Source organism: Cynoglossus semilaevis, chromosome 13, assembly GCF_000523025.1.
Source record: "Cynoglossus semilaevis isolate Cse_v1.0 chromosome 13, Cse_v1.0, whole genome shotgun sequence".
NCBI classification, from domain to species: Eukaryota; Metazoa; Chordata; class Actinopteri; order Pleuronectiformes; family Cynoglossidae; genus Cynoglossus; species Cynoglossus semilaevis.
Genome location: NC_024319.1, coordinates 20720432 through 20741900, shown reverse-complemented (window position 1 = coordinate 20741900; position 21469 = coordinate 20720432). Strand labels below are relative to the sequence as shown.

Here is a 21469-nt window from a genome sequence, read left to right as displayed (position 1 = left end):
AGTTATGTTTAATGTTGTTTTTCTTGGAATTTATTTATAGTAATAAGTTGATATTTATTATTTTTTTGAGTGGTTTATAGATATTTCTGCCTGAAATTCAATGTCTGACCCGGCTCTGGTCTTGTGCCTCGCTCTTCTCCTGCTACCTCGTCAGGTTTGCCTGTGGTGCACATTAAATCCTCTAAAGACAAGACTCAAGAAGGAGGAAACCTGGTGTTTGAATGTCACGTGACAGGAAATCCCATTCCCAATGTGAGATGGCGAACAGATGAGCTCCACTCTCCTTTCTTCACTGAGGTAATCAAAGTCCTTTTTTATTTGCTTATTTTCTTCTTCAGGACATAGCCACTCTTTTTTTAAATCTTTGTTTGAGCAGTACCTGCCTTCCTAGTAGGAAGACGTTCTGTACGCCATGTTAATAGCTTACGTATACGTAAAAGTAAATCTGAATGAAAGAGCTTTATTGTTCCCCGAGGCCTGAAGCCTTTTGTTTTGGGTCTTGTGTAAAACCTTTGGTCAAGGATAATAGGTACTTTTTTTTCTGATATTGATTTAAGCTCACTTTTCATATTGAGGATTTCTGCTTGAAACGTCGCAGTTGTTTTACAAATAAACCTTGTTTGAATTACATTGTCAGGTTCTGGGTTGCCTTGAGACCGTTGGAATATTTTTATAGTTTTTAACTTCATTTTGCCTGTTGTATAACTAAATCCCTGTCAGGTCAAGATAGTTTTGTGATCTGCAGTAGAGTAAAATGAATCTCACTTCGTCGTTCTCAGCTGAAGGTGAAAGTGAACTACTTGTCATTGTGACACAGCACACCACTACACACAACCAAAGGTGAACTTTAACCCATCACCAAAGTGAGCAGGGGTGTGGGGACGGTGCCGTGCTCAGAGCACCTCAGTGGCACCTGGCGACTGGTGGATTTGAACCTGCAACCTTCCAGCTGCAGCTTTTGTCACTGTGACCACTGCAGACATTAACTCCCTTCGTCTTTTACTCTTTGTCAGAAAAGAGTCTGGGGCTCCACTGTGGAGCTGGTCCTTCACCTCGGCAACGTCTCCGCCAAAGACAACCTGCGCAATCTGACATGCGAGGCTGAGAACCAAGCTGGGCCGACGGAGGAGATGGTGACACTGGACATTGAGTGTAAGTGCCTGCAAAATAAAAACCCGCTCCTCTGAAAGCACACCGGCTCAATGCAGGTCGTCAGGCTTAATGGAGGTTAGGGCGAGCACAGACACACACTGGGAGCCTTTTTTTTCCTTCCCCAGCACAGGTTAGGTGGACAGCAACAGAAAAGGGAAAATTGCACTGTACTGATTTTTTTTTTCTAAATGCTCCTACTTCAGATATGAGTATGTACCCACCATGCTCCTAATGGAGCTCTCTGTCATCTGCCACTCACTCTGGCAACTGCTGAAAAGAGTTAAAATAATGAGTTGAAGTGCTGCAGGTATGGCTCGCTGTTCAATGTATGGGGGCAAAGAGGGAGGACAAAGGAGAGCGAACTTACTTCTGCCGGCTCTGAAAGCACTACTTCACCTCGTACGCGCTTCATATTCTCCTAAATTACACTTGCAGCTTGACCCAGGAGGTTTACCGCTGTTTTTTTCCCTATTTTCGTGAGATGCATTAGTGCGTCTGGAAGTTGGAACGCGGCGGGGAATGACAGCACCCGGCGGTCCCACAGAAAACACACTCTGATGCATTAGTCATACATTACTGACAATGCCGCCCCAAAACATATCATATATCAACCCCGGCCCAATGACACTCATTAGAAAATAAAGCTCCAAAAAGCGAGCGAGGGCGCCAATCAGCTGAGGCCAAATGCACAAGCATCAGGGGACAGATAATGAACATCAGGAAAATGGGGGCTGATAACCCGCGCGAATATCTGATTTGAGTCCCTGCTAATGGACTTTTCCCTCCCACTCCGGAAAACCGCTTCATCCGCACTGATTGGCAGGCTGTAAATGTGTTAGTGCGGCTAATCTATCAACATCAGCCCCCACTGGTGGACAGACACTCGTTAACCACCGGCCCTTTAATTACTCTTAATTACCTCCTAGAATAGTGGGTGTTCACTGTTGAGAGGCTCGCTGTGCCGCTGATTTATCCGTTTCATTCTATTCACAGGGAAGAGATTTTTCTTTTTTCATTTCACTTGGTCAGTGAGTGTTAAGATGAAGTTTTCCATAGAAGTTAAAATGAGTTCATCAAACAATCAGACCCTTTTAGAGGAAAACGATCTCCAACAGTCAGGTGTCATTTTGGACCTTTTTTCAATTAAACAAAATTAAAATTGTAGCTCTCTATTTAACCCCTGATTTAATTAGGGGTGACAATTATGATCAGGTATTTCAATTAAATAAAATGAATTCTTTTCCCAAATAAATACTTTTTTGAGTATTCATTTTTATACATTTTAAATTTAGGTATTCGTGAACTCCATTCTTCTGGAAAGATGGTAAAGATACTTGGCGACTGTTACAAAACAACAACAAGAAAACCTACATGTTGTAATTTTCTGTACTGGATGTTGGTCCATGATTCATTCTTTAAACTGGAGGTTTAAATGTACAGTCAGGCCATTGGTTTTATTAGAGCAGTTGTCATTTCTTCTCTCTTTTGATGAAGTGAAACGCAGTCTGGAACAGTCAGGGTTTTTTTAAATGTCCATTGTCTAATTCTATAGAGAGGTCTTTGAACTGTCAGCCTCATTTAACATAATTCCCCGCACTGAAATGGTTGCACTTATGGATAATTAGTTAAATTTAATAAATTGAGCTATTATTTCCCCTAACGGTACAGACACTGGTCTAATTGAAGAGTTTTTAGAGGGAAGTTGCCTGAGTTTTTTCTTTATCACAGCACTTCCTGAGGCAGGGGTCAGAGGTCAGGTGCAGTAAGAAACCAGCCACACGAGCAACAACCAGGGGTCTCTGAACTCCAGTGCGGTTCGATCTTAGACGCCGCCGTTTCCTGTAACTGGGTGTCCAGCTGCTCTTCCAGGTAGCTTTTTGTGGTCGGGGGCACAAGTAGGACCAGGATTCATTATTCATAACGGGTCAGCGCAGATCTGAAGCCCTGATGGACATCATCGATTCATGGAAACGCAAAGGGAACCTATAGCAGGCCGGGCGTCGCCCACCTTTATGTTATCTATACGGTCAAAGTGTTCACTCAATGCAGCATGACGTATACAGACGGCCGGGTCGTCTGTGTGATTATTATTTAACGTACTGTGGTGGAAACTTAGTGCATTAACTCAAGTAGTTTACATATTAATGGCCTGGATGGTTTCCATCTTTAAGTATTTCTTTTACGTCGTTCTTCCGAGGGCCAGTCGATTTTCTTTAGGTTTCATTAATACTTTGAGATTAAAAGAAAACAATTACAACACGAAATGCATTTATTCAGTCTGTCAATCAACTCACTACGATTTCTACCTAGACTTGAAGCATTTTAAACTGTAGCACTTTTGTCCCTAGACTTCCATTTTAATTTTTTTAGGCTAATGATTGTAAATATATATATATATATTTTAGGCTAATGATTGTAATGACTGGTCCAGCCCGCTTGACATCTGTAGGCAGACCCTGAACCAAAATGAGTTTGACACCCCAGCCCTCCAGTAAATTATACTGGATATTACTTTAAACTACACCTGACACAAGAAAACTATATACGACAGGTGACATGGCAACAATAAAGACCTGACTACTAAAATTGCCAACATAGACTTGTTGTTAGATGAGCCTATTTTCTGTGTGTCAAAAAATGAACATTGTGTCCAAATAATCTGTCGTTTCCCAACAGTTCCAGTGAAAATCCTCTTCCTCCGCGACGCGGTGCCGCAGCATTTCTGGTGTTTTCCCTTCGCCGTAGACGGGAACCCTGAGCCGAGAATTACCTGGCTATTCAATGGCAAAATACTAAGGGAGACCCAGTACACCTACACCCACCTGATCACCGAGGCGGCCGACGGCTCCGTCAAACACGGCTGTCTCTTCCTCAACAAACCCACTCATATAAACAACGGCCACTACACTCTGATTGTGGAGAACAGACTGGGCAGAGACGAGGCCACTGCTGTGGGGATATTCATGAGCAACCCATTTGAACCATTCGACCCTGAGGGTATCATCCCCAGTGAGTTCCTGTGACTGTTTTCTAATCTGTGTCTATGAAAGAAGAGGGTTTAAGGCAGGGGTCTCAAACATACGGCCCGTGGGCCAAAACGTTTGTCAAATTATATTTCGTTAAATATGAAGATTTTTTAATAAACTTTAACTTATTTGCATGAAAACAAAAGAGAAAAACATGGACTTAATGTTATTTATAGGTAATTAGATTATGAAAAAAGCTAGTTTAAAGCTAGCTTGATTTAGTGTCTAGCTAACTTTATTTCTATGGCTCAAATTATCACTAACCTACAGTAGCTGGGTGACGTTACCAATATGATACATTATATATATATATATATATATATATATATACATTATAAATATATTATTACGATACCTCATTTTTATTCATAGTTTCATGTTGTCTATACTAGTATGGACTAGGGCAGGCATGGGCAAAGTAAGGCCCGGGGGCCGGATGCGGCCTGTCAGGCTTTGTTATCCGGCCCCCCAAAACTGTTCAAATTATATAGTGTGTTTGTATTGTGACTATAGTTCTGCCTTTTCCCTGCAATGCCCACATTTTCCCTATAGATAGATTTTATATTAGACTTGCCTGCAAAGTTTTTACTAACATGTTTGTTTATTTTTCTTTCATGCCAGTCAATAATTTGGATCCATGTAAGTCACTCATTTATTTAGGTTTATTTAAACTTAATCTTTTTACCCATCAACAGAATGATGACAAAATGTATTTAAAAAAACATCTCCCCCTGCAGTTCCGACCAACAAATCAGACATGGACGTCACAGAGAACCCAGAGAGTCGCGTTTTCATGGTACGTTGTGCTTCGCAGATGTGCAAACGTAGTGATGACTTCATCACACGTTGGATGCTAAGTGCTAACTTGTTTTGTCTTCAACAGGTGTCTGTAGCCGTGGGTCTCGCCGTGTTCGCCTGCACCTTCCTTTTCATCATGTTTTTGATCATTAATAAATGCGGTCAACATTCAAAGTTTGGCATTCACCGTAAGTTCATCTTCAAACAAAAATATACATTTACTAAATGTTTCTATATAATTATGTTTGTTTTTATACTTGTATACATGTTTTTGTAGAATCTATTGGTCGAATGGTTAATATTTATGTACTATACACACGGGGTCCTTGGTTTACATGGACCTCAACCTACAGCGTTTCGTGGTCATGTCGCCATCTCCCATAAATGTATTGTGTAAGTCCATCATTCTGACGTAGGGCGTTCGCACTGGAACTAGTCGGTGTTTGGAGGAGATGGACTGTCACATGACACTATATGCAGACGACGACTTCATTTACATTTGCCAGCTGTACGCTATACATTTGATTGTGCTCTCTTGCGTTTGTGTTGTTTTTTGGGAACTTGCTGTTGTTGACTCTTCTGATGCTTTTATGTCCTCGATCAGGGTCAACCATACGGCCCGTGGGCCAAAACCAGCCGGTGTTTGTTGCCAGCTTTGACCAATTTTTCAGCGTTGGCTCAGTGTCATACTGTTCTTTCTGATTCAGTTTGAATCCCCAGTTTGTAATCAACCCTGCACTGCTTTATAGTCCATGACCTGTGAATACCAAAAACGTGTACTTTGTACTTTGTCTTAGAACCACGTGTTCTTTAGGAGCACATTTCTGAGCAGAATCGCAAATGACTCATAATCAGAAATCCTGCCAAATTATACAGTACTTTTAGCTCACACCTGGTCCTGTCAGTCTCACAGAGGTGAACGGATGAGGAGACCAGCTAAGCTGTGATTTACCTGCGGATGTAGAACTACTGTGCACACATCCAGCCAAAGCTGCACATGTCAGTCGGGCTAAAGTGCCTTAATTACAAGATGGTGGTTCGACCTGCCTCAGCCACCACCACCATGTGGTAAGGGTTATTAAAGAAGATTGATGGATGGGTGGGTGAATATATGGATGCTGGAGAAACTACCTCTAGCCCAACGCTCCATTCCCAAAACACACACACACACACACACACACACACACTTAGCCTTCTCACTACCAAAGTGCCTAAGTGGGTCTGATTGCCTAAGTGGACCCTGCTCCCTGTTTCCTTCCCTCCATCGCCTCTGTGCTCTCTTTGTTGTTCCATTTTCTATCGTGTTGGACTCTGGGGGTTCTGTGGTTTGCCTTGCTGAGTGGAGTTTTACAATTTGGACCCTGCTTGTTTGGCATTTAATATGCACTGTAGTCAGGGGTTGCTAACCATTCAGGCTGCCTATATGGCCTCTATTTTTTCACATCAATGCAGCTTGATTGCCGCACGGCTGATGATGGTGATTATTAGAGTTTGTCATCATCTGTCACCATGGTACCAACAAATGTGGAACCAAGTTGGTGTTGGAGAGCAGCGACTCCTTGAATGAGGGGAAAAATGGCTTCAGAATTACTTCTTTTCAATGTAAATGGCAGGAGACTGATTAGGTGACTCGGTGTATCTGTTGGGGCTGTTGTTTACCACTCTGCCCCTTCCATTAGGATCATCAGTTTTGGGTACGGAGGACGACCTGGCTGTGTCGCTTCGATTCATGAACTTTGGTTCCAGCCCACCCTCATCGGACGAAGACTCCGGTCTGTCCAGCTTTGTGGAGAATCCGCAGTATTTCTGTGGCATCTTCAAGGACAAAGACATGTGTGAGTCATTTTGGTGCATTTGATTGTTGTTTTGACTTCACACCAGGGACTGGTTTTACTAAATGTTCCACAGAAACACCTCGGTGCCCTTGAATCATAAAGACCAAGTATTCAGGAAGTATTTTGTGTTTAAAATCTAACTTTTGATCATCTGCTCTTTTATGTATTTTCACTCCAGTCTTTGGACTCTGCATTTCCCTCAGAGCTTTAGTGACAAGGCCTTTGGCAAAGGACTTGTTGTGTCTATAAACACATTAGTATTTGCAAACCCTGTAGCAATACATTTTTAGTATGTTCTAAAAAATACATTTTGACGGACTGTCAGCGAAAAAGTCTTAAACATTATACAAACATAGGCCAAAAATGTCTTAATGTAACAAACAAAATGTCAAGGAATTAGTAGCAACTCTGAGAAATTGATTTCCCTTATTGGTCGAACAAATCCACTGTTTACCGAAGCCTTAATGATCTAAACATTGTAGCTAAGATCAGTGGAATCAGAAGAACAAAGAGCATCAAATGTATAAAACAATAAATAAAAATAAATAATAATCAATAAACACGGGGACCAAACATCAATAAAGTAACATAAACACGGGGACCAAACATCAATAAAAAAATGTACTTTGAAAACAGTTATGTTTTGATCTAAGTATTGTTCTCTGTTATGTAGCAATTAAGAAAATGAAACATAATCACAGCCATTTGAAGGAAATTGACAAACAGCAGGTTGAAGACAAAGAGCCGTAACAACAAATTAAAGTTAGCATCGTAAAGATGTCTCCTTTGTTTAAGACCAACAGGAAGCGATCAATCAGTGTCTGATATGTGACGAGTGTGAATCTTCCGTGCGATTCTCCTCCAGGTGTCCAGCACATCAAACGACAGGACATTGTGCTGAAGTGGGAGCTGGGCGAGGGAGCGTTCGGGAAGGTCTACCTGGCAGAGTGCGCCAACCTGAGTCCAGACAGTGACAAGATGCTAGTGGCCATAAAGGTTAGCATCTGTTTCCAACCCAGTTTGTGATTGGCCCATTGGTAATAAGGATATAAAAGGGTCCAGAACAACCCCCCCGTTCTCCGCTCCCCTTTATACTAACAAAGAACTATAGTATAAATACACAGATTTTCATAGTACATACAGACTCATATAGACACAGTGATATCTGGCCTCTGCATTTAACCCATCAACCCATCCCTGTGCTAAACACACCACTGCCAGCCAAGGTGGGATTCAAACCTTTTGACAACAAGCCTGATCCTCTCACCACTAGATTGATGGATGGCTGGGTGAATAATAATTAATGTCCTTTTCTTCTAATTCCGCCCACAAAACAAAGACATGAGACACTGACGCTGTGGGCGCAGTAAAACTCACATTAAGACAAGAAGTAACTTTCAATATAAAAACAGCGAGCGTTTAATGAGCCCCCAGTTCCTCCTCATCCTACGTATACATAAACCACAGAAATGCCAATACTTAATCCAACTCAATCACACAAATGTCCTGAGTGAGTACGTGCGCAGCACTCACACTAGAATCTTCCACAGTGAGTCAACATCCTGTGGTTTCACCGGCAGAGATGTCTTTGTTAGAGGTGGTTTTAATACAGAGCTCGTGTTTCAACAGGTTAATGTAAACCACAGCTAATAAATAAAAAAATTTAAAAAAAAGATGGCTTGATGAGGCTTTATTCAGCCATCAATCAGGCATTCTTCTGTTTCACTGCAGGACGAGTGATGATTGTACACATGCAGACCACACAGTGGTTTAATACACTGACCACTGGGTTTTAGGGCTGTTGAGGCTTTAAATTCAGCTTTAGTTAACCTGCAGTAGTCTCATGTCTTTTCTTGGTGAACTTCAAAGGATACGATTTTATTTAAAAAAAAAACAAAAACAATTTCTGTTGTTTCTGACCTAGTTTTTTGATAGCCTTTTGTTTTTATTTATTATTTTTATTTCACCTATTTTGCTACATTTTAAAACTTTAAAACATCCTCTGACTAATGCTTTGATTTTCTCAAAGGCTTTACTAATCTTTTTGTAATTTTTGGCAGTTTTATATTTGCTATTTTATTCTAACTTTTGCCAAGTCAAAGTTTAAAAAAAAAATTGAATATATAGTTAAAAAAGAAATTTAAGCTATTTTTTTATTTAGTTTGTACTGTGTACATTGTTGTGTCTATTTACCCAAGATGTCTTAAAGACCTAATTAATTGGCCCACGACCTGCTAATAACTGCATCGATGTAGATGTAAATGCCCGATTCTCTGGTTGCAGACCCTGAAGGACGCTAACGAGTCAACCAGACAGGACTTCCAGAGGGAAGCAGAGCTGCTGACCGTCCTTCAGCACCAGCACATTGTCCGGTTCTATGGTGTCTGCACAGATGGAGAACCTCTGGCCATGGTGTTTGAATACATGAGGCATGGCGATCTCAATCGCTTTCTGCGGTACGTAGAGGACTATCCCTTCATAGAAACAAATTTTGATTTTTTTTTAATAGCCAATCATCTCTGAAAAACCAAAGTGAATTGTTTTAAATTGAAGGGTTTCTTTTCTTAATTATAGAAAATCATGAAAAAATTGAGTTTTTCCTCATTCCGTCCTCCTCTGTAATGATTGTTTTCTGATCCACAACAACTACTATAGTCGGAGGTGGAGCTATCATCAACATCAGGTTGGGCTGTTCAGGTGTCTGAGTAAAACCATTTCATTGAGAATGCAGACACTATTGTTACGTCTTGTAACGTCAGGAGGCAGGACCCACATGTAGCACAAGAGAGATGTGGATCAGGAGCAGAAAATTCATTCAAAATCCAAATAACTCACTGGATACATAAGCAGTCAGGAACGACAGCAAAACAGACATGAACCAGAACGCAGAACAAAAGACAAGAAATGCAGAAAAAAAAAATCACATGAACACCCCACAATCACACTGACCCAACCTGACTGAGTGGAGAGAGGTATATATACCTGTAGGTCAGCAGGTGACACCAGTGAGACTAACGACCAGGTGATCACAGGACACAGGTGAGGCTGATTACACAGCAGAAAAACAGAGAGACAGAAAGACACACGTCACAACTGAGCCTCAAGCCCAGTGTAATTATCAATCTCACAGGAAAAATAAAAATCTATCGTTATATATTTTAATAATGTGAATGTTGAACATTCTGAGAAAAACTAAAAGGAAAAACTAAGAAAATGTCATTAAGGAAAGACAATGACAATGACAAAGACATTGTTTAAACTCCAAACTCAGAGTTTTACAGTTAAAGACAAATATCAACCTTCATAAAAATAGAAATTCATAAGAAAATAGAATCGTGTGGATCCTGCTCTGTTGTCTACGTCAGTGACCTTCTGTAGGATTTAGTGCAGGTTTAACCTCACATTTCTGTACAGGGCTGTAGTGACATTTAAACATTTGTAACATCTCAGCAGTTTTCCTGACAAATTGCAAAAAAAAAAAGAAAATTAAAACTCAAGCAGCATCTCTTCATTTCAAAACTTAGACCTCTGATTAAATTAGCTTTATTTGTGACTTTCATATATTTTACAATTAATTATTGTTATTTATTATTTTATTAATTATTGGGTTTTTGTCTTCATCTTCAATGCTCAAGTGAGCAGAATTATTGTGACTCACTTGAATATTTTTGAATGCGTACTTTAACTCCGACTCCCCATAACAACATCAGCTACTGCATATTTTCAATCAACTGCATTTTTATAAATAACCCGTCACAGCACACCATACATTTCCTCTGGACTTAGTCACATTTACAGAACAGTTATGGAGCAAATTAGTTCATAATAACGATGAAATTGTTTTCAGGAGAAAGTGACAACATTTCCGTTCGCGCACTTAAAGGCTCATTCAAAAGCAGCACAGTTTAGAGGCGTCTGCAGAGGTGGTTTCTAAGGAGTCCACTGTGGTCTCAAACACAAACCATAGGTGATTACAAAGTTATTACTACTGTCGGTAAGACAATGTCATTTTAATACCAAGTGCAAGAGATGTGACCTAACCAAGACATCAGGCTAAGGCTAGTCTAAAATGGTTCAAACAGGAAACAGTCACTGTAGTCCTTCACTGGAATGTACTGTGCAGACTGAAGAATGATCAGTCGGCCATGTCAGACGGAACTACTTTCTTAGGTTTGTTGGAACAAAGTGAATCAGAAACAGGTGATTGCAGTAGGGTAAAATAAACTGTTCTAACTGATCTAACAACAGGTAAACAGCCAAAAACATGAATTTCTGTTGGAAATCCGAGAACCAGACTTTTTTTCTTTGTGCCAGGATCTGAGACTCGGCATTGTATATTCAGACAGGGTAGCCAAACTCATTTTAACATCAGCCACACAGTTCCCCTTTAAGGGCCGGCTGTAACTGCAATGTATAGCAGTAACTACTCCATAACGTATTAATACATGTTTCTGCAATTGATTGTTACTTATTCAAATTATTATTCAAAAATTGTAAATTGCTCTGTGTAATAGTTATAATTGATTTATTATAAGGCAATTAAACACTTTTTAATCTTCCGCGGGCCCAAAAAAAATGACTTGGCATGCCGCATTTGGACCACGGGCCTTGAGTTTGACACACGTGCTTTTAGAGCTGTACCTGGAACTTGTTGAAAACCAACCCGAACCACAGCAAAAAAACCAAAAAAAAACAAACATGTATTAGAATGGTAATAATAATGAATTCTGGCCTGATGTGGTTCATGCTGTCTGACAGGTGCCGTCCACCGTGGGAGACAGAGGCCGAGAGTGAAGACACACAGATTTACACTGTGTACTCACCAAACAGCTGAAAATCACATTTCCAGCAGACAGAGTGGGAGAAACGTCTGTGTGCTCCCACAATGCAGCTGCTTTCCCACCCCTGCCACCTGCCCCTTTAAACTAATACTGTATATGGTGGAGACAACTTCCTTTGTGAAGGAGGAGAGAGATATTAGGACGGATGGAGACACATCATCTGTGATCTGCTCATTTGGCTCTACAGTGAGGGAGAGACGTGAGAGTGGGAGTTTATGATCACTGCCCTCTGCGTCTCCGAATCGCATTATTGCAAATCAATTGTGGCCACATCAGGAGCCTTATGGTTCCTATTAGCAGCCATTGTTAAATGGCTTTATTACGGGGTGGTCATGTCGACCGCGGCTGCCATGCTCTCGAGAGCTCTCCTATGTTCAATCTTGCAGATTGCAGATCGGACATTGCTGAGTTAATTGTCCCGCAGGTCAGTGGAGGTTGATGCCATAGTTACCGTTGCATTCAGAAGCCGAGCTCGGTTTGTGATTAATGTGAGCGGCCGATGACCGATGGAGATCACATGGAGTGGAGCCTGTTTTTTCTTTTACGAATGCAAATGTATCTTCTTACACAACAGACATATAGTTCCCAATAAATAAAACATTTAACAAATAATAGCTAAATTCAAAATGAAAAGTAACTGTTAAAATCTCATTAACAGAGCATATATAATGTAATAGCAGATAAATGGAATATATATTTTTAGAAGAGTTTGGATTTTTTTAATGTTACTGTTTCAGACATTTCTTACATGTGTTGATCTTTGATAAAATCATAAAGTATTTTGTAACAATTGTTTTTTGGTACATTTAAAAAATGCTTTTGTAAGTCTGAGCTAATGTTATGTTAAATTAATTTATGGGTAACATCAAAAATCTGGTTCTGTTTATATTTTTATATCTTATCTTACACAATATCTTTGTTATCTTTGTTTGCTGAGTTAACTTTAAAAGCTGGACGAGCCGTGCATCTAAATATAAGTTATATTATAGTAATTGATTAGGAATGAGGAAGAATTTAGTTTTTTCTGGAAACACGAGAAACAAAGATTAAGAAATGCGTTTCTGCTTTTATAAAGCTCTGACTTTAAGTATTGTATTTGAGATTTTGATCGCATTAACTAATTTTTTTTTCGCAGTTCTGCCTTAATTTGGTCTTAATTGTAGAGGAAATGTAAATATTTTAATTCGGGGTTTTTTTCTATGTTTTAACAATTTTACGTTACTTGCAGCTATTCTTTTTATTCTAATCTTTGAACCCACTTCCTGGTTTTAGCTGTTAGCCTGCGAATGTCTGCTTTGAACCTAAAAATCTCTGCCTTTATTTTCTTGTGTCGTGCAATCTTTGAACCCACCTCCTGGTTTTAGCTGTTAGCCTGCGAATGTCTGCTTTGAACCTAAAAATCTCTGCCTTTATTTTCTTGTGTCGTGCAGAGCTCATGGTCCTGACGCACGGATCCTGGAAGATTCTAAGTTGCCCCCTCTGGGTCAGCTCACTCTGCCTCAGATGTTGCAGATTGCTGCACAGATTGCCTCGGGCATGGTCTACCTGGCATCGCTGCACTTTGTCCACAGGGATCTGGCAACGCGCAACTGTCTGGTGGGAGAAGGACTGGTGGTGAAAATCGGAGACTTTGGCATGTCCAGGGACATCTACAGCACGGACTACTACAGGGTAACGCTATTACAGGAAATTCCTGACCCCGCAGTAAAAACAGACGGAATTATTGTACACAAACTGAACTCATTTGATCCTTACATAACAACATCTATAGAATACAATAAACAGTTATTTATTCATCTCTATCTATCTACCATCCATCCATCCATCCACCTATCTATCCATCCATCCAACCATCCATCCATCCATCTATCTATCTATCCATCCATCCATCTATCCATCCATCCATCCATCTATCCATCCATCCATCCATCCATCCATCCATCTTATCAGTGACATTTCCCACATTCCAAACACTGCTCTCAAAGGTGTGTATCTTTGTCCACAGGTTGGTGGACGCACCATGCTGCCAATTCGCTGGATGCCCCCAGAGAGCATCATGTACAGGAAGTTCACCACTGAGAGTGACATCTGGAGTTTCGGTGTTGTCCTCTGGGAAATCTTTACCTATGGCAAACAGCCCTGGTACCAGCTGTCCAACAGTGAGGTGAGGTGGAATTAATATTTGAAATAGAATTTTGTTCGTTATACCATTGTTACAATATTCAACAAAAATGTATCTGTAGTTAGAGTACTTAGTAATGGAAGATGTTCCAAAAAATATTTTCAAGTCAGCTTAAAATGGTAAGATGTTTCCGTGGATTTCTGGCCTATATACACAAACCTAGCCACAAAAGTATTTTTCAGAATATCAACAACCAAAAAAGCTGTCTTTGCCTGGAAAAACATTGAAAAATATTGCATTAAAATGATAAATGTAACTACTAGGGTTTATTCCCTTCATTTTTTTCCATTACTTTTTGATCCAGACTAATGTCTCACAACCTTTTTTCGACCCAGTGTACACTATTTGCTTTTGAAAAAATCCCACTGTTCAGCTGCAAACAAAAATGTCACAAAAACTACATTTACATGACATATAATCATCTTCTAGTTTCAGTTCACTCACAACTGATTTACTCAATGTGAAACCTGAGTCTGTTTAGTTGAACACAACAGGATGTAGTCGCAGGAATTGAGGAAAGAACACTGTACTGAAAGTATTTTTCACTTCATTGGGAGGATGAGAAAGTTTTCTCCCGCTGTGCTATTTGTGTTTTCATTACAATTGTACATGCTACTGTGTTTCAGTAGCTAAACTTTTTACGAAGCCCCTGCTCTTAAGCTGATCAATACGTTGATAGTAATTAGGGGTAGTTCAGTCTGGCCTTTTTAGCTGGAGCACCAAGAAGTGGGACTCCACTGTGACCACAGCCCTGCTATTAAAGCACGTAACCCTCTCTGCTTTCAGGACCGGGGTAGATCGCTTTTCCTCGGCACTCGATTCTAATCCCATTGGTTTTTCATTTTTACCGAGGGCCAATGAGTTGTAACCTCGTTATCCTAATCCGTCTCGGGCCAATGACGGACAGGCTGAACGATCCTGTTGCCCAAACACACAGCAACGCAGATAAATCATCCCCAAAACACTGACACTGATGGACAAGAGCATTACAGCCTCTTCTGTCCGCTGCATCAGTCAAAGGTTAACGAGGAGGAGGAGAGACCGTGTCGGTAACTCTTCAACAAACAGAGTAGGGAAATCCTCACTCGTCTCTAATCCTCGACAGTGATTTATTCAAAGACGTTCAAAGAGCGTGTGAACCCAATCTGTCACTGCAGCCATTAGTGTCAGGGATGGCACTTACTCACGTTTGGCCAACACGTCGGCAAATGTGCGCCTCTTAAAAAAGGCGCAGATCGTTCACAACATTATTCTGAGCAAAGTCATGCTTTTATTCAGTCTCGCAGCTTTGAAATAAAAATAGACCCTAAATATTAGAGGAGGTCTTTGAAATGTTTTTATATTGAGATGATTTCTGTGGTTAGGTCTGTTGATCAGCCACAGCATCACAGACGTTCCCCTGTGTATTTAGTTTCTAGTTTAATTTATTTATTTTTCTTTATTATCTTCATGAGTGCAGACAGATAAAGATGGTGTTTAGATATATATATATATATATATATTTATTTCTCTTTCTAAGTTAGGAAGGCAACAACAAATCCAAGAAAGCAGAAAATTTAGTTAAAAGTGTTAAAGGTAAATAAGTATATAAGATGCGTGAAAACCAACATAAGCATTTATTTGCCAAATATACTGCTAATAAAACAATAAATGCCAACTAACAAATAAAATTAGCTAAAATTAGCTAAAGAAAGAAGGAAAAAAAGCAAAATCTTTGCTAAAACACTTTGTGTGAAACGGCATGAAAGCATAACAGCTTCATTTCAATTTCAAACTCCTTACCCTAAAAATACTTCTGTCCTTTCCCTCGTAGTGTGTGGATATCTCTTGATGTTTAGAGCTAAAAGAAAACACTATCATCTTCACGAGCGTGTAGTACTCATCTGAGTCAGTACTATTTAAATCTCAAATATCAGTATCCACAAAGAAGCTTCAGAGCCAGTCTGGTGTCACATGATCCCATCAATGATGTTAAATGTGAGGCTAAATGTGAGCCGTGTGTAGCATCATTTGTTGGAAGGTTGGGTGACGTGATTCCCTACGATGTCAACACTGTGTAGATTAATTTACTCACCAGGGAGCAAAGACAGGGAGATTTAGAGGCTGTATGCCTGTTAAAGCCAAGTCAGGTGAACAGTGGATTTTTTTTGATTTTTTTGGGAAAATTACATCATACAACAATAACATTGTCAATAGATTGTCGACACTACTAGACATAGTCAATATTTCAATACATTCCCTGATAATTAACGATTTATACAACAATAACATTGTCAATAGACTGTCGACACTACTAGACGCAGTCAATATTTCAATACATTCCCTGATAGAATAGAATATTTAAATATTTTACAGAAACAAAATTATAAATGTATTACCTGCTTGCTGACGTTTTAGTGTTTTTTGTTTTGTTTTTTTAATTCTGACCTCAATTTTGGCTAAATGTCAACTTTACTATTGCTTTTACTTAGCCATCTTGGCTAACTTTTAAATTCAATACTGGCATTACCAATGGATCAGCTAATATGTATCTCTTTAGAGTCTTCTATTATTTAGATTTTATTTGTAAATTTGTATTTTAGATACCGTAACAATTTATTTTTCTGCAAATGTTTAGCTAGGTTAGCTAGTAAAACAACTGGAACAGTTGTCCCACAGGTATTAGAGCTAAAGTTTCATGTTATTTTCAATGCAGGCCATTGAATGCATCACACAGGGACGTGAACTGGAGAGACCGCGCACATGCCCCAAAGAGGTTTACCTGTTGATGCAGGGCTGCTGGCAGAGAGAACCTCAGCAGAGGATGGTCATCAAGGACATCCACAACCGCCTGCTGACCCTGGTCAAGAACCCACCAGTGTACCTGGACATCCTGGGGTAGGAGGAAACACAAGGAACCCCGGAGGTCAGAGGGAGGTTGGATGTTTGAATAAAAAGGAATTTAAACATTCTCTTTCACTTCCATTTCGGCTGAAACAGGAAGCTGTTTCCTTTAAAGTCTGCTGAAAACTATCAGGATCACCTGGACTTTTTTTTTTTCAGTTCTGTGAACCGTATGAACATTTCAACTTTTTTTTTTTCCAATATTTTTGGGACCTGTCAAATGTTTACCAAAGTTATTGTGATGTAGGAGCCTGAGCTGAAGGACGTGCATGAAAAAAAAAGTTCAACTGTTGATGTGCAGTGTCAGAAAACTACTGGTCTGAAATTGTGATTGTTTCAAGTTCTTGCAGATTTTTTTGTTGTTTTTTTTTTCATGGTCAGAGGGGATGTTCTGGTTTTCTCTTCCACTGAGATGATGATTATACAGATTAGGGATCATTTGTATGTAGGTAATTAAAGACTAAATGAAGATGCACTTCACATTTAAAAAAAAGATTTTGGGAACAGCAGAAACTGATTTCTAAAATATAGTTTTCATATGTAAGATTATTTAAAGGTTTCAGATTGATGTAAATAGAAGGACTGGACGGTTTACACCTTTTTTGTTTGTTTGGGTGTTTGTATGTTACATAAAAAAAAGTCCTGCGGTTGACCCTATATTTTATATTTTTTATATAGTGCACTATAAAAAAATCCTGTACTGTGATGTAAAAATATTGAATCAGGGAGTAGAATTTTTTTTCTTGTTTTTCGTTAGTATAAATTATGCATGAGGGGCAGTTTTGGTCATTTTTGAATTTCAGACATATTCCACAATTATTTCATGAAAAACTATTTTAATGTTTCTCTATTTTTCCACCAACCTAGCTGCTGTTAGTAGAAACAAAAAGTCAAATTCGGCTCACAGTTCATGAATACAAATGAAAGGAAATGTAAGCAAAATAGAACATTGTTACAGCTAAAAGCTGTACAAAGAAAGAAAAAAAAATTCACTAATGGCAGAAAATAACAGAAATTGTTTTTTTAAATATATAAAATCTCAGGATAAAGCAAAAAAAAAAATTGCAGCAAATACGGCACAATTACCCAACACAATTACCTGCAATAATAAATTAAATTTCCACTTTTAGAAAGCTCTCAAACTGACCAGGAAAAAATTCCTAATGGCCCTGACAGCATAAATAAATTGAAAAAAAAAAAAAACCCATTATGGACTCAGTTCAACTTTACAGTTGCTCCAATGTCTCCAAAAGGCAGGATTTTGACATTTATGCATAAAACCCTTGACCAAACCATGGGATAATCTCAACTTTCTTTGCTTTCTTTGCTCAGTATTGCCATTAAACGTGGGATAATCTCAACTTTCTTTGCTCAGTATTGCCATTAAAGCCATTAAACTTAAAACTCTGATGTATTAACATTGATAAACATCATTATTTTTGAGATTTGTCAGTCACAGTTTTTGCTATTGTTGAACATTTTTCTGGACGTTGTGGCTAATGACCAGCCAGGAGACTTCCAGTCTGCCCTGCCCACGACATCCACCCTCTGCTGCAGACGGTCGGGGGGAAAACCCTAATGTCTTGACTTCTTCTGAGGGTAAATGTTGCAACCTTCAAATGTAAGGACTTACAGAGAAACGTGTGGTGGCGGGACAGTGTGGTGGAGCGGTGACACAGTGAGATGGTTGAGAAGGAACCAGATGGAACGTCCAGATGGCACTGAAACAGAGACTCCGCACCAGTATGGAGAAGAAAAAAATACAAAAAAAAAAAAAAAGCAGGAGTGTATAAATCTGTGGTGTAAATATTCCGTTTGTACATAACCTGTACCATTGACCAAATATATATAGAAATGTATATGTACCTGTGCGTATTATTATTCCTGGACTTTGTATATCCTTCCCCTCAAAAAAATTAATAAAACAAACCTGATTTGTGGAAAAGTGGTTTAGTCATTTAGCTTTAGCCTCTGAGCTAAAAGGTAAACTCCTGCCTTATCGTGTGAGTGGCTGTTCCAACAATGTACTTCTTTCTGGCAGCACTACAGGATGTTTTTAAAGATTTTCCAGTGTTAAAGTGTTAAACTTTTACCACACTCATCTGCCTGTACATTTGGTTACGTTCTTGTCTCCGTGACTGGAGTTAGCTTGAGTTGAGTAGCTGAGCTTGCGTCTAACAAAAAGTTCTTAAATTTTCAACGCTAACTAGTGCTAAGCTAGTGTTTTCCCATACTAACAGCTGTATATTTGTGGTCTAAATTTCAATTTTTTTTTTTGTCATATTGTGGAATATCTTTGTTTTAATAAAACTTATCCAGCAAACCGTTAGCTCCTTAGCTTAGCTGGTTACTTTTTGACAACATGAAGAAAACACTTTTCTGTATTTCTTCCAAAAGAGACGAAGAAAAAAAAAATTACGACCTTAGTCCTTAGGCCTCAGACTTTAGTCATTTTGCTTTTACATTTTATGGAGGCATTAAAGGCCACATAATAAGACTTTCAAGGGCAAATACCAACCCAGACCTAATAAACCTCTGGACACCATGTGTGTTTAAAGTTACAGGTCAACAAAAAACAACATTTATTCATTTGAACCAAACGAGTCATCAGCCTGTGACGTCTCTACAGGAGCCTGAGCAGATGCTTATTGTAAAAAAAAAAAAAAAAAAAAAAAAAAAAAAAAGGGCTAATTGAGTTTCATATTGCTTCACCACAGACTCTCCAGCAAACAAACACCATGAAAAACCCAAAGCAACCCTCTCTCTCTCTCTCTCTCTCTCTCTCTCTCCTTGTATCTCACACGTTCACCATCATCACCTTCTCCTCCCTCCATCTGTGTGTATGCAGACCGTCTCCAGGGAGTGGTAATGGATTGTGAGTAATGCTATCATCTCTCTCTCCTCCCCTCTCTCTCTCTTTGTCTCTCCGCTGTAGCGGGGTGGAGGAGACAGGGGTGAAACTTGTGGATTATTGTATCTTGCTCTGACACTTCACTCTTGTTAGACACGCAGACTTTGTGTTACTAATGTAAGGACAGCTGTAGATTAAAGTGTTTCAGTTTAAAGCTCTGACGATATTAGAAGTTTACTGATTCTCCTCCGATGCTTTCATTATCTTCATGGTATTGATTTTACACATTTTCTGGGAAAATGTTGTCCATTCAGGATTCCCATCTGTTCACAGACAATTATGGTGGTAAAATCCTAAGATATAGACCTTGGTTGAAGTTGGCCAAAATACTTTGTCTTTTGTGGAAAAACATGAAGACTTGTGCTACTAAACTATTTACAAAATACATTTTTGGGATTTTATTGCATTCTTTTATTTTATTTTTTCTTTTATCTATAATCTAAAAGACTGGAAGAAGTTTTAGAAAGATCTAAAAAGAGGTTGAAAGTAATGAATTTACTCACATTACTGTAGTTTTTGTTCTCATACTTTTTAAAAGTGTTTATTAAAAACTGTAATTTTACATTTACCTAACTATGTTTTTATAAGTATTGTATTTCAGTGCATTTAAATGTACATCCTTAACAAAAAAAACTAATTTAAATCTATAGTACTTGATAGTGGATAAAAAAACAAAAATAGTTTTTAAAAAAAGTAGCCCCTTCTCATCTTTTAAATTCAGGAAAACATTTTTGTTCCATCAAACATTAATTAACAGTGACTTACTTTAGCAGGGCTCGGACAAACTCTTCCTCAGAGGGCCACTGTGGCTGCAGGTGTTTGTTCAACCAATCAGCAGCACACCTGACTTGGCTTAATTAATCAACTGATCTGAGTCTTCAGACAGCTGATTGGTCAGTCAGTGATCTCTGGATAGGTTGACACAAAAACCTACAGCCACAGCAACCCTGTACTGTACTAACGTTTTTTGAGGGGAAAAAAGCACTATTTAACCTAAAATATGTAGCTATGAGTTTTTTAATATTTAGAACTCAGAAAATACATTTTAAAAAATATGTAGCTTTAGCCTTTTTATGCTTGAAATGAAGAAGATAATTAATTTCTTAGACCATTTAATTTGATACTTTGATACTACAATAGAAAAAATTACAAAAAAGCCCCAAAAATAAAAAGAAAATACAATAATTGGTATTAAAATATGTAGCTTTGATTTCTTATGTTAATAATCAAGAAAAACATTTTTGTCACATCAACAACTGATCAAAAACCACACACATTTACTCTTATTAAATCTTTTTTTTTTTTTAAATAAAATTGCACAGTGTTCCTGATTAATTGTGCTTAGAAGTCAGGAAAACATGCGTTTTATTTTACTTGAATAAAAATGCACTCGTTTGCCGTTAACAAATACAAATTTACCTACAAGCATGTATCAAAGTGATTATTCAGGATTCAAACTTAAAAGATTTCTTAAGGTAAAACCAGGGCTTCGGTGGGACAGTCTTGCTGTGCTACTCTGCCCTCTACCGCTCATATGTGAACACTGCTGATACAGGCCATGGTAAAAATAAATAAATAAATAAAATACAAATACAAAACTGCCAAACGTGGTCATTCTTCTTATTTTTTTATTTTTTTAATTTTACGTAAATATGTAGTTTAGATTTTATTGTTTATTATACACTTTTTATCAACGTTTGATACCTTTTGTTATTTTAGGGCAACATTTCTGTCATATGTTACTTGCTGCTGAAGTGAAAACAAATTGCAAAATATTAAAAAAAAAACATTTTAGGGAAGTTCATCCATTTTAACTTGATTTCTCTGAACAAAGATTCACA

At 38.6% G+C, this 21469-nt stretch overlaps 1 protein-coding gene and 1 long non-coding RNA gene across 2 annotated transcripts in view; one reads left to right on the top strand and one right to left on the bottom strand.

Moving 5' to 3' along the window:
- Positions 1-17908, top strand: part of ntrk1 (neurotrophic tyrosine kinase, receptor, type 1) — a 33989-nt gene extending 16081 nt beyond the window's left edge. The window contains exons 6-17 of the mRNA XM_017037676.2: positions 155-297; positions 1014-1152; positions 3829-4161; positions 4800-4817; positions 4916-4974; positions 5062-5164; positions 6656-6811; positions 7677-7807; positions 9095-9267; positions 13083-13323; positions 13658-13816; positions 16530-17908. Coding sequence (XP_016893165.1) covers positions 155-297; positions 1014-1152; positions 3829-4161; positions 4800-4817; positions 4916-4974; positions 5062-5164; positions 6656-6811; positions 7677-7807; positions 9095-9267; positions 13083-13323; positions 13658-13816; positions 16530-16715 — 1841 coding nt within the window. The 3' untranslated portion in view covers positions 16716-17908. The remainder of the gene's footprint in view (positions 1-154; positions 298-1013; positions 1153-3828; positions 4162-4799; positions 4818-4915; positions 4975-5061; positions 5165-6655; positions 6812-7676; positions 7808-9094; positions 9268-13082; positions 13324-13657; positions 13817-16529) is intronic.
- LOC112487899 (uncharacterized) lies at positions 5181-20450 on the bottom strand. The gene is made up of 3 exons (XR_003051430.1): positions 20394-20450; positions 16596-16706; positions 5181-6791 (listed from the first exon to the last, which is right to left on the bottom strand). It is a non-coding gene; the product is annotated as an uncharacterized LOC112487899 (long non-coding RNA).
- Positions 20451-21469: the final 1019 nt, after the last annotated feature.